General features: G+C 47.7%; 1 protein-coding gene across 1 annotated transcript in view; it reads left to right on the plus strand.

Annotated features, from left to right (window-relative positions):
• Nucleotides 1-520: 520 nt before the first annotated feature.
• Nucleotides 521-13,166, plus strand: part of SYNPR (synaptoporin) — a 46,623-nt gene continuing 33,977 nt past the window's right edge. The window contains exon 1 of the mRNA XM_009329491.1: nucleotides 521-620. Within this exon, the coding sequence (XP_009327766.1) occupies nucleotides 597-620 (24 nt within the window). The 5' untranslated portion in view covers nucleotides 521-596. The remainder of the gene's footprint in view (nucleotides 621-13,166) is intronic.

Genomic DNA, 13,166 nt, shown 5'->3' on the forward strand with positions numbered 1-13,166 from the left:
CTGAAAGGCATCCGAAAATATAAGAGAGAGTGCAAAAAGCCCCAAAACCCAGCAAGGAAGGCGTGCTGCTCTGATGACACTCTGTAAGTGCCAGAAGTTTGGAGGCTTTTTAAGCTTAGTACAACTTTAGCCCAGAATTGTGAACTGTTTCTTTCCCATAGAGCACACACAAGGAATAAACCCATGCTGCGTTAGCGATGGGGAGGAAGGGGTTGCATCTCCCAGCCTGCTGTGGTGGTACCTGCACCACAACAAAGCAATGAGCCTCTCATCGAGGGGAAAGTATGCACTCTCTCTACTTAGGCTGTGTGTGGTCATTGTCTAATAATATGAGCATTTTGCCATCCCTCTGCAAATAAGGCTGAGACTGCTGCCTGATTGGTATATCATCTCACTTTCTCTCGGCATTGATTTTCTTGCTCTCCTTATTTGCTTCATAAAAAGCGAGGCAAGGAGCTGGTGCTCGCTCCCTCCCTCCCTCCCTCCCTCCCTCTCTCTCTCTACTGTGAGAAGCTTTTGGGAGCCTTTATTTTTAGTATGAGACAAACCTTGCTTTATTTCAGGAGACACAAGTTGGATTATAAATCCTTTTGTAAATGTGTATGGTGATATTTGCTCCGGTAAGTTATATCCATCTCTATTTATTTCTGTAAATGTACTGTTTGGGGGAGAAGTGGGGTTTTACAGGAATCGTGAAGCCCACAGAATTGTTTTTAGGTTTGGTTTCTTTGTACTCTCATGCTGAGCCCAACTGTTCCATGTTTTTTAGGTATGTTGAAATATTTTCAGTTTGTATTTTGCTTTGCAGAGGGGGGTGCCTGCTTTGAAAACTTGTTTTGCACTTCATTTTACAGCAGAAACGTGGAGAGCGAGGATTAAAGGGAAAAGGAATTCTGATTTATCACGTTCCTTCTGGCATTTTAAATCAAAGATGCCTCAAAAATAATGCAGCAATATTTGATATAAAAAAATCAGTAAACTGAGCTATTTAATATTGATCAAGCTGAAGTATGAATATCTGACTGCGTATTACCACAGAAAGATCAATCTAAAGTATGGCAGGTTGGCAGCAACATGCTCCTCATCAAAATGTATTAATGAAATAAAGAAAATCTTTAAAGTAATTAAGAAAATAGCTTTTTTTTTCAGAGTGCAACATCATTAATGTGTTGCTCTGACTTTCTGCTCCCTGGCTCTGCTTTGTACGGCTCAGCAGCCTCATTCCTCAGTGCTCTCGGCTAACTTGGAGACCTCTTTGTTACCTGTAAATAATAGCAAGGTGCAGTTATTTATCTCTCCCTGTCATAGCTCCTGGTGTGCTTTCCAGGCAGTACAAGACAGTGATTGTAATAGTACGGCTGAGGAAAGCAAGGTGTATAACTGTAATACTTTTGGACTACATAATAAATACTTGAATTTGCAGCACTATATTAATGTATGTATTGGCACTTTGATTCTTTCATACTTGAATCATATCCATGGGAGTCGATCGCTTTGGTGTTTCGGAAGTCTTTAAAAACTCCAGCTGTAGCACAAGCTGGAGCTGCTGTGAGAACATGCTTGAGTATATACCTGCTCAGCAAATCAACATATTAGACCCAGAATAATCTGCCTACTCTCATGATACCAGGGTATGCTAATAGATATATGAAGTGTACTTTAATAAGATGTTAGAAGACTGTAACTGGGTTTATTAAACCCACAGGAGAAGGTAAGGATGTTGTGTCTGCCAGTCCAAGCTAAACTCTTCCAGAGAGAAATTTCAGATTGGCAATAACTGCTTAGTCATTTGGACCAGTTTAATTGTTCCCGTTTTTTTCAAAACGGAATAGTTGCACTTGCCTGAAGAGCAGCTGATGGGAGTATTTTGTGGCGTGCCCCTCTGCAATGGGCTCATGAGCTCTGCTGGGGTCTGTGCCGTGGCTGCCCAAGCCCTGGCCAGGCAGGAGCCGGTGCTGGTGCGCAGCATCCCACGGGCAGCCAGCCGGGCACAGGGCGTTGTACAGGCAAGCCCACGAGCTCGGTTCTGCTTCCTTCCTGAAAATGTAGTTAATAGGCACTCGGTTGAGTGGCTTTTTGGTATTTGCATGATTGCTGTTTCATAAGGACCATATATATTTCTACCAGCTGCGTAACTTGAATGTATGTGCTCGGCACAGTGTTAGAGAACATGGTACATAACAATAGTTGTCTTTTTCACAGTCGTTTAACTCCTCAGGTGTGGAGGGCATGGCTGTCTGAGCAGTGCACATCTCACACACTTTCTAGGTATAATCCTGCTTGCCTGAGGACAGCATTAAGCATTTCTAACTTTGCTGAGCCTTGGTGTCTGGCTCAGTGCAGTGTTGTCCAGGTGAGCAGAAGGACGATGGTTAAAGAGCACATTTGGGTGACCCTGGAGGGGAAGGGGCTGGGTAGCATGAACTGTGGAGTACAATTCCTGCTTCCTACCCTGCAAAACTAAAGGCCTGGGGTTTCTGTGCCACATAACTCATCATCGCAGGGGTGCCAGACTGCCCTGAAAGCTGGGCATGCTGTGGTTTATTAAGAAGCTGGTTCAGCTCATCTTAATAGCTTTGAAGCGGGAAAAGTGGCCAGGGATGGTTGGTTTGACTGCCGGGGGGGGGGGGGGGGGGGGGGCCCCCCCGGCCCCCCGGGGCGGCGGGCGGTGGGGGGGTGGGGGGGGCAGGGATCTCACCCCTGTCCCCGAAGGCAGGTTGCCGGTGGCCAAGGGAATGTAAGGCACAAAGTGAATAATGTGGTTAAGTAAGTCCATCGCTGCAAGACTTTGCCTTGGCAGACGAGCTTGTGGCTGAGCAGAAACGATCCCTTCAGCCCTACATGCCATCTCTACAGGATACGGCTGAGACAGACTCGGGGGGGACAGGAGAGCTTGCCCTGCTCCTCATGTTGTACATACAAAAGTCTTCAGTGTTCATGGTTTTCCATGAAACCCCAAAAGGGTTTCCTTTTGCCCATCCTAGCATTGCAACGTGTGGTGCGCCTGCATCTCCAGCTACTTGGTGGTAGCAGGTCTGGGGGCAGCTTCTCCCCAGTCCAGTACCCCCAACCACCACTCGCCTCTCGGACCTTGGAGCAGCCTCCGTCACCTCCCCGGGAGCGTGACGTCCTCTCTGCAGGATGACCTCAGGCTGATGTGCAAACCAGGGCTTGGTGCAGCTGCAGGGACAGGTTCACAGCACGGTGCTTCACAAGCTCCAGGGCTGAAAATGTGAGGTTTGTGCCAGTGGGACGGAGGAGTCACTGCCCATTTCTAGCAGGTGCATCAGGGTTTGAAAGGAGTTTGAAGCATTGTTTTAGGGGTGCCTGGATCCTGGGGAGCTTCTTTTCCTTTGAGACCTGTCTCCTTGGCTGCTCCTCTAGCAGCTCAAACAGTTCCTAGAGAATATTCCTTAAACTCTTAAAAAATTGATTTCTTAAATATCTGGCTCCTCCTGAATGCCAGAGACTCTTTTTTTAGCCAAGTCCTTGGAAGACTTAATGAGTACTTTCCTCACCTCTGTTAATCCTGCTCAGATCAGTAAGTGCTCTACAGGGGAAAAGGTATTCGTGTTGATACTGGGTAGCAGCTGCCTGTCACTGCTGGTGATGGCAGGTGGTGTTTTATTCTTCATGTCACTCTTGATTAGGAGTTCCTGTGCAATTATATGACCATCTCTTTCAGGGAATATTTCCCTGTACATAGGATGGTGGATGGCAACTTGACCTAGAGTTTGGTCTTTCCCAATTTTGCCTTTTCAGCAAACTGAGCACAAGTCGTTTCAAATAGTATCGTGGTACACCCTCATAAATACAACGTGTGTGTGTGTGGTGGGCTGGGGGCTCAGCCCAGCTAGTCTGAGCAGAACTGGAGTCCTCGGGTCCCTGCCTGAGCTCTGCCTGTGCAGGTACCACCGCGGGATGCAGGCGTGCGGGAGGGCGTGGGGAGAGCTGTGGGTTGGGGACAGGCAAGAGCCACGTCCCCATTCAGTGCATCCCTGCTCCTTCATCTAGAGCCGTCGTGGGCAGCCTGATGTAAGATGAAGAGATGAAGCTGCTGACTGCTAGCATAGCACATGCGTGTCCATACGCGGGACGCAGCGTTGCTAGACAGCCCATGCAGGCCCGAAGGAGAGATTTAGCTCCTCACCAGGGCGTGCGGTGGGATAGCACCAGCCCTGGGGAAGTTGGAAGGGGCCTGTCGGTGTGACTGGGCTGCAGGCGAGGTTGGGGCTGGGGACAGACACTCCTGCCCGGGCTCGCAGGGTCAGCAGGAGCAGGACTGTGGAGTGCTTGCTCAGTTTTTATTTAATTCAGTGTCCAGTGCAGATGGAGGGTCTGACTCTGCCTATCCTTAGTTTGCAAATGTCGTTTCAAATAGTATCGTGGGCTATAGCAACCCGAAGGGCTGCTCAGGGCCCTTGAACCTGCAGTGAAACTCCTCGGTAAGTGAGCTCTGGGGCCAGAGACGTGACGATATTGTGAAACTCCTCAGCCTTCCGCTCCTGTCATGCACAACCTCTTATTTTGGAGTAAAAAAAAAAAAAAAAAGGAAAGAAAGGAAAATTAGAAAGATGTGTTGAGCCCTTCTGTAGAGACAGGGGAAGAGACAGGTGATCAGCATGGGGTGCCGTATCTGCAGGGCTGCGCCTTTTCTCTCCTCTCCAAACTGCCGGGTGCCGGGGCCGTCTGTCTGTCCATCGGTGCCGTGCGCAGGCTGTCTGGGTGGAAGGGCTCTGCGCCACCTGAATGGCTGCGCAGCGGCTCATCTGTCACTAAACTTCCCCGGCGCCGTGGCAAAGCAAATATGCTGCAGCAGGCTGGAAAGCTGTAAACATATGGGCACTAACAACAGATTAAGTGAGTGATTTAGTCTAAGGGGCTTGGTAGATTACCATAAAATGTATCTTAATTAGAAAAGCAATCAAACTTGCACAGAGTCAATGAGGATGAAACGTCCCTGTTGGCAACAGTGAGCGCTCTGTCCCCCATGCCAGGGGATGGGGATGGGGATGGATGTTTCCCATGCCCACTTTGGGGGGTTTGCTGTGGTTTGCCCAATCCAGCTGTAGGTGGAGGGTGCCCTCATGCTGAATTATTTGTTCTTTGACCCACGAGACCATCTCATGAGCTGCTCAGAATGAGAGCGATGGTGATCTCGGGCTCTTTTAACAGCATTAACAAATCAGAAACTGCTGAAGGTGAAAGAACAGAGCATTTGCACATTTTCCTTAAAACAGTGTGCAATAACCCAAAGATATATTTGAGTGTTTGCCATGTATAGCACAGCTAGTCCCAGATAAAGGGTTGGAGCTTCTAAGTGCTGCCATAACACAAATAATTAATAAGTCTATCTCCCTCGCTGTGTCCTCATCTTTTTAGTGAGCATGGCCATAATTAGCTTTCACCTGATTCTGAATTTATAGCATGTTCAATTGCTTTTTTCATTCTGCTTGTGTTTTCTTTGCTTCCTTATTTTATTGGCCTGGTTTTATTCCACAGGCCTGAATCTACAGATAAAAAAAGCTAGATAATCATCTCCAGCAGTGCAGATACAAAGACTGCAACAGCCAAAAACATATTGATGCATTATTGGTTTTGTACAAGTGCCTCCTTTTTTCCGGGGTCTGGGAGGATTTGAAGTACATTGGGAAGTGGCACAGAAGATGTACAGCAGCTGCTAGCAGTTGGGAGAAAGAAAAGGACGTCTGGTTATTTCAGAATTAAGTATTTTGAACGACGAAGGAAATGGGGAACATTCAGGCAAGGTTTTTGCCAAGGTTTTTTTGTTATCTTTTTGTGTGTTTACAAGCAGGTATGGCTGCAGATTTTAGGGAATGTGAATGAAAGGGCGTAAAAAGAAGAAGAGATAAGCAAGAGGTGTGGAGGAGCACAGTAAGGGGGAGGATGGAGAGGAAACAGGACAACTTAAGCTGTCCAGATGAAGTGTGTCAAGAGCTAGTGAGATAAGGAATATTTTTTTATTTCAATTTAAGGACACTGTTATTAGCATTTCCTAAAAATGTTCATGTTTAGGTGTTGCTTTTTACCATTAAGTGTGGGGAAGGAGAGCAATGCCACCTCTGAGGACAGAGTATAAGAGGACTGGCGGAAAAGGAGAGGAAAGGGAGGTTTTAATTTTAAAAATGTTTCTTGCTCAAAATGTTCCCTGTGAATTCCCAGAGCTCAGCAAGGCAAACATTCATTTATAGCCCATCGTTTTAATTATTAGAAAAGAAATTATTTTTACCATGTGGGCTGATAGTTAGCCAGGAGCGAATTCTTCTTCCAGCCTTTTGCACAGAGGTGGGTGCCGAGATCGGAGCCAGCTCCAGTGGAATTTTCCATCCAAAACCGGTTTGAGATAAGCCTATGGATCCCACGCTTGGGTCCCACCTGCACGGGATGCCGGGCAGAGCTCCAGTACGGAGGGCTCAAGCCATCCTCCATTGCAAAAGGTGCCATGGCAAGGCTGGGTCTGGAGCAAGAAGCAATCCAACCATCTGTGATGGCTGGATTAACGAAGGACACCCCTAATGGGCCTCAGTGGCCAGGGCTGGGTGGTCCCTGCAGGGCTTTGCAGACCTACTGCCTGGAAAATCAGCCGTGCTTTTCCAAAAGCAGAGCCTTGGTTCCCAGTGGTCCTGCTTGTACGAGTGTTGTGCGGCTGAAAAAAAGGTAAAAAATGGCCAGACATCATCTGAAACAGTGCTGCTGGGTGCGTAAGAAGGATTGGAGGCCCCATTGCTTAGCAATTTGAAAGCACTCTCAAATCTTCAGGGGAAAAAGCCGTTGCACCAGATTGTTAATCCCAAGGGTTTTCGGGATTCCTTCCCAAACTAAGTAATTTTCACCCATTTCCTTAAATCTGCTTGAGAAAGGAAACAGCCGAATGCAGGCATGCACGCGTGTGGGGCGGGCGGGGGGAGAGGCAGCAGATGACACCAAATAGCTACACAGCAGCACAGGGAGCTGCGAGGAAGCTACTAATGGCCTCTGATGAGCACAGATGTGATAATAATGAGGTTGATGCCCTTTCATTCACCCAGAAACATTTTAGCGAACGTATAATCCCTGCTAGTCAATGGGCAATCATTAGGTCATAAATAATACAGCGTGACTGAAGGACAGGAGCCTTTCCTGTAATAATCATTTTCAGTCGGTGCTGACCCGGGGAGGGTTTTGTTGCAGCCCCCATGCTGTGCCGCGCTACGGGGATAGAGCTGTCAGAGCATTTTCTGGTCGGAGGAGCGCTCCACCTCTTGCTTCTGCTGTGTGCATCCGTCATCAGAGCAGGAAAACGCTCCAGCGGAGCCCGGGTCTACCAGGCAGTGCTGGGAAAGAGGAGCTGAAGCTAATGGAAGGAACAAAGACGCAAATTAGATAACGAAGCAATTGCAGCAGTCATCATCCGGTGCTGCCAGGGGCCTCGGCCTGCCTGGTGGTGCCTGGTGGTGATGCTGGGAGAGCTGGAGATGGGGCCGGGCTCCCTGGCTGGGAGAGGTGCCTTGTCCCAGCCCCAGCCCAGGGCAGACGGTGTGTGCATCATGTACCACACTGCTTTTGCAAGCTGGGTTTGCAGTCTCCTGCCGTCCAATGCTGCATCAGAGGAGGTATGGTGTAGTCTTGGTTGTCGTTGAGCCCCTGAGGCCATATTGACCATCAGGGCTTTAGCAAGACGGTGTGCGCATCATATACCACACTGCTTTTAAGCTGGGTTTGCAGTCTCTCCTGCCGTCCAATGCTGCATCAGAGGAGGTATGGTGTAGTCTTGGTTGTCGTTGAGCCCCTGAGGCCATATTGACCATCAGGGCTTTAGCGACATTAAGTTGGGGGACACTTTCCCTTCTCAGAGTGCTTCCCATGAGTGGATGTCACTCAGCCGTAATGTAAATTCCCGTATTTATTAGAGGGAGTAAATCCTACTTAGCAATAACTTGGATCACACTCTGTATGCTCTGTATGCGTTTATGTCAGATCGTGGGCCATTTTAAACCCAGATGCTTTTAAACCCACTAAGTGAGCAAGGAAATGAGCAACCATCCAACCTTTTTTATTTTATAATTAAATGTTTACACTTGTTATGCAATAAAACCCATGTAATCAGCTTGTAAAGCCTGCACAAAATCTGTGTTTTCAAGAGGGAGCAGGAACAGAATTACATTTATGCATGAACCTGAGTGTTTGCTGGGTTGCCGAACCTTACCTGTTAATAAAATAAGAATTAAGATTACCTGTCAGAAAACCTCTCCTTTACCTCACCATGGCTTTCCTTGCTTTTTGCCTGTGGTGGTCACAGGTGGTTGATGCCAAAGCAGCTCATGAGACGAGGTGGGCACGCAGGGGGATGGCTGGCACAGGCAAGAGGAAGGGGACCCAGGCTGGGGGTGGCCACTCTCCTGGGCTGGCACTTGCGATGCTCTGGGCGCTGTTGCAATGTGGATCCTGGTAGAGACCACCACGGCAGACTTTTTTTGCTAGCAGTCTGAGACTGGAAAAGTTTTCAGGCCCAAAAAGGAGTGCATGTCTCTGCTGAAGTGATGTATGTCACAACATGAGTTATTCAGGGATCATATGTACAAATCTAAACAAATCTGTCCAACTTGTGCTCCCACCTCCTTAAAAGAAGAGGGTACAAATGTGGAGTTGTGGAGACTGCAGAGGAAGAGCTGTAGCTTCCAGACTGCTCTACAGCAGAGGGGAAGAAAGGGCTGCAGGCTGCAAATGCAGTGAAACTACCGCTCCGTGGTACCTCCCAAATGAAGCAGTGTACACCCAGTAATTACCCCAGGTACTCCTAAATCTGTCTGCAGCAAGTATCGGTGTATTTTGTTTTGTGGAAGACTCGTTGCCAATCTGTCAATGTCCACGTGCAGAAAGCAATTTATACGACAAATTAAAAAAAACCCTCAGGTCCTTGTAATTGTCTTCAATTATCTCAAGCCTTTGACAAATTGTTAGAGGGGCTGGAAGAGCTTAGCGTCTCTGCCCCACTTGTGTAAGTAGCTTTGTCCACTGACAACTTTTCATTTCACTGAGTCCAAGAAGAGATGCTCTAAATATGTCTTTATTTTCTGCTTGTTAACTCTTCCATGCATGCTACCAATCTTAGCATTAGCTTTCGACTTTATGGCTGACCCATTAAATACTGGATGAAACACATCTCAGCAGCTTGCATTACATTTTGAACTGAATAAATAGGAAAGGCATTACACAGATTCTGTCTGGCCATCTGGAGGAACAATGTTCTTTACCTCAACGAATGGCTATCTAATCCTCTCATATACAGTTGGGTTTTATTCTATTAAAATATAATGAGAAAAGACTACTGTATCATCATGTGGTGGAGCTAAATGGGATTTTTAGAATAATCAATGAAAGTTGAATAAAAAAAATAAAGGTTTTCTTCAAAGAAAAAGAGAGAAAATTGTCTCCTTGGGATTGAAGTATTGTAGAACCAAATTATTATAATATGATCTTTACTCACTAAAAATACCCCAATTTCATTTCCATAAATCTTCCCATTAAGAATCAAATTAAGTTGGGGTTTTTTTTCATTTTAAAAATGTGAAGCATTAAATGAAATGCTGTGCTTTAAACAGAGGATGGTGCAGGGTTCCTGCCCGCTGCGGGGTCAGGTCTTTCCGTCCAGCCAGTGGCGTTGAGGGCTGCTCTCTGCGGGGTGCCCTAAAATCCAAAGCAGAGGTTTGCTGCTGCAAACGCCCTGGTGAAGACCCCAGCCAAGTGGGGAGGACTTGGAATGGGTTGGTCTCCTCCAGGCAGGTCCCGCCAGCTTCAGGGGCTGGAGGACACGGTGTTTTCTGGCAATAGCCGTCTTCACCGCACAGCATGCCTAAGAAAGGGCCTCGTTCACCTAGCTCAATGCAAAGCCATACAAAATTGTTGATGCAAAGATTTTCCTCCAACATGACTGTAGCTGCATTTCCATTCCCCTTTCAGAAGACATTGGAAACATTAAGTCTGAAAGCCAAGTGAAAGCTATGAGGTGCTTTGCGTGAGATCTGGACAGGTTGTATGTCCCCATCTCCAACATGGTGACACCAAAAGCCCTTTCCCAGCTGCCACCACAGCCTGGAGGTGCCCGTGGTCTGCAAGTGCCTCCTGGTGTGGGACAGTTGCTTGAGTGGTCCTTCAGCGGCGTGCTAGAACTGAGGCACCGCTGGGGTCGATGTTTGGGCAGATGTACAACATTCCCCAGATGGGGCATATGTGGTTCTTCAAGGCCCAAACTCCAAGATCTTCCCTCATCCCTGGGCTTTCCCCTCCATGCAGACCAGGTCTGGGCAGACACGGGATCGTTCTTTGCAATGCTGCTGTTTATTCGTAAGGGGGCACACTAAATGCCAGCAATTCGTGAACAATTGCTTTAGGGTTTATTTCTCAGCAGGAGCAGAATATATTTCAGCTTTCTCCCTGTATAGCTGTCGGAGGAAAATGACTCCTGCTAGTCATCGCCTACCCCCCCCAGCACTGCGTCAGTTGTGATGCTATCCACCTCCAATTCATCAACCAGTCAAGTTGATATAATTAGGAATCCCAAAGTCAATAATCTGATCATCTCCAGTGCACAAAGGCTTGTATGTAGGAGAAGTGATTCCAGGAAGTCTGCAGCTCAGATCTGTGCAGGAAAAATGCCAGATTTTAAAAAAGAAACAGACAGAGACCTGGAGGAGAGAGTGCTTCCTAATCCTTCACTGGTGACATATTTTGGGCCATCAGCTCTGCAGTAAATGTTTTCCCGTACAGTCATTTAGTGCCTTTGAACCTTCCCTTTACAGTCTTAATAATAATGTTCAATTACTGGTTCTGCTCTATAAATAAATAATCTCAGTTTAACGAGACACTCTGCTGGGTTAGTGATGCTGGCTGCGGGGGGACGTCTCCAGGGCCCTTGGAGCGGCACACTCCCTCCCCACTCTCACGTGCACCGTTGACCACGGTGAGCGGCAGAAAGTGTAAAGCAATATAACATTTGGCAAACCTTTTGCAGTCTCTTTATTAAGGCGATATGGAGAAAGGGAAGTCTTACATCCAGAAATGATGCCAGAAAAACAGGTCTTTGTAAAACACTTTCAATGTGTAAAATGACTAATAAAAGAGTAGGTGTTTCAAATATTTCAGGTCGCTCTTTAAAAGTGTCAGGAGTTCCCCTAGGCTTTCCAATGTTAGGGCAGAGTGGGGGGCCAGGGAGGACCTCTCCAGGAAAGCATCCAGCAGGTTCATTATCATTTTCCTCCCTCAGCCCCAAGTGAAAGCGCTGAGGACCAACCTACGTAGTGAGCTGCGTGTCCCTCGCAGCCTGTCTTCGGCCACCATAGCTCCAAGCAAGACCGACACGGTTTCTTTTTAAGATCTCACCATGCTGGAGGAGTGGCCAAGGAGCCCTCAGGCAGAGCGGGCATCTCCCCTTTGCACCAGGGGGGATTTGGGGTGCATCCCCAGGCCAGTTCCATCTCATCTGCCAGCGAGCTGCCAAAGGCTGCTGCACGGGGCAGACGTGCTCCCGGGAAAAGTGAGTGGCTTATATAAAAGTTTCATCAATTTTAAATGACAGTGTTATCTTCCTAAAAGGATGTTTTAGCTGTAACATGCTCTACATAAGCCTTTTAACTCGCCTTGTCAGGAACCATTCTGCCTTCTTCTGGTGCACACAGTGAGCCTGTCGCTCAGCAGGCATTGAGGGGAATTGTCGGAAAGCCAAACATGGAGAAGCGATGGGAAATCATCCCATTTTTCCTTTCCACGGCGGGATGAGTGATGTCCAGGGTCGCGTGCTGAGGCACTGCCAACTGTCTAATGCACAGCTGAGACTTCAGCTCCCTCAGGGCATTGCATGCCCTGAGCCCCCGGCCACCGAGGACGGCTGGGCTGGGAAACGAGGGGACCAGCCTTGAGTCTGGAGTCTGGATAAATAACAGCTCCTGAATACTGAATTAGAGGATCCATTGTCATTGCATTGAAGCCTGGCATCAGAAGAAGGAGGGCTTCCAGCTGATCCCATAAATCAGCTGATGAACCTTTGTCTGCCCTGAGCTGGTGTGAGAAGCATGTGCTCTGCTGGAAATTATATTGCTATTTTTTCTCAATGTGCTAAGGAGCCAACTGATCTTTAAAACATGCTAATCTGACTTGACAGTGAAGGATGTTTATTATTACACAGTATCATAATAAATATAATTTCTGTTGATTAAGTTAGACTACGGGATTTACCTGACTTCCTTGCAAAAATATACCAATAGCGCAGGCCAAGGCTGCAAGGTCGTAGAGGGAATATCACCATCACAGGAGCAGGGGATGGGGTGTTAATCACCATACAGAAAGACATTGCGAGCTTCAGAGATGTGCTGCCTTGTTAGAGATGTGTCTGAAACCATGTGGAAGAAGGGTGATCTTCCAGCCTGGCTGGACTGGACATGGGAGATGTGCATTGCTCTGGTCCGTGCCGGGGAGCACAAATAACGTCCCTTTCTCCCCCTCCCTTCAGTCTATGGCCTCATCAGGTGGGTTGGTAACTGCTTCGATAGCATGCATCAAATGAGCATGATGCTTGCTCAGAGTGTTACCCACATTGACTGTGGACCATTGATCCAGGCAGGGGACAGGCATTTTCCATTTCCCTCAAGGGTCCAGGCAGGAGCAAAGGCACCGACCTCCCCATTGCATCGCTGTTGCAGGAGGGATGGGATGCGCAGGGGACGGCTGGGCTTTGCCCTGCTCCCGTGCCAGCGGGCAGGAGCAGCCCAGCACAGCCACGGCAGCAGAGATTTGTTGCCTCAAGGGCACCGCGTTTCTCCTGGCTGCTGTTCCTCTGGGGAAGGAGGCAGCCTTGAGAGGCAGCAGCCATGTGATAACCAGAGGTAACTGTGTGCTGGGGAGATTTATCTAATATGAAGGGGAAAAGCGATATGCATGCACGCTGCAGATGGGACTAGAGCTGAGTGTGGATTTATAGGCAAAGAGTAAATTGGAACATAGGGAAACGCTTTCCCTTTCTCCATAAACTTTTCAATTTCAGAGAGGCCAGATTCAATAAAATTATCTCACAGATGGAGGTTTTATTGAATCTGGCCCATAAAGCTCCCATTATGAGGTTTACAACTGCCATTTACACAAATCCTGCTATAACAAAATACAGTGGTGTTTTC

The sequence above is a fragment of the Pygoscelis adeliae genome, unplaced genomic scaffold (genome assembly GCF_000699105.1).
Source record: "Pygoscelis adeliae isolate BGI_AS28 unplaced genomic scaffold, ASM69910v1 Scaffold148, whole genome shotgun sequence".
Lineage (NCBI taxonomy): Eukaryota > Metazoa > Chordata > Aves > Sphenisciformes > Spheniscidae > Pygoscelis > Pygoscelis adeliae.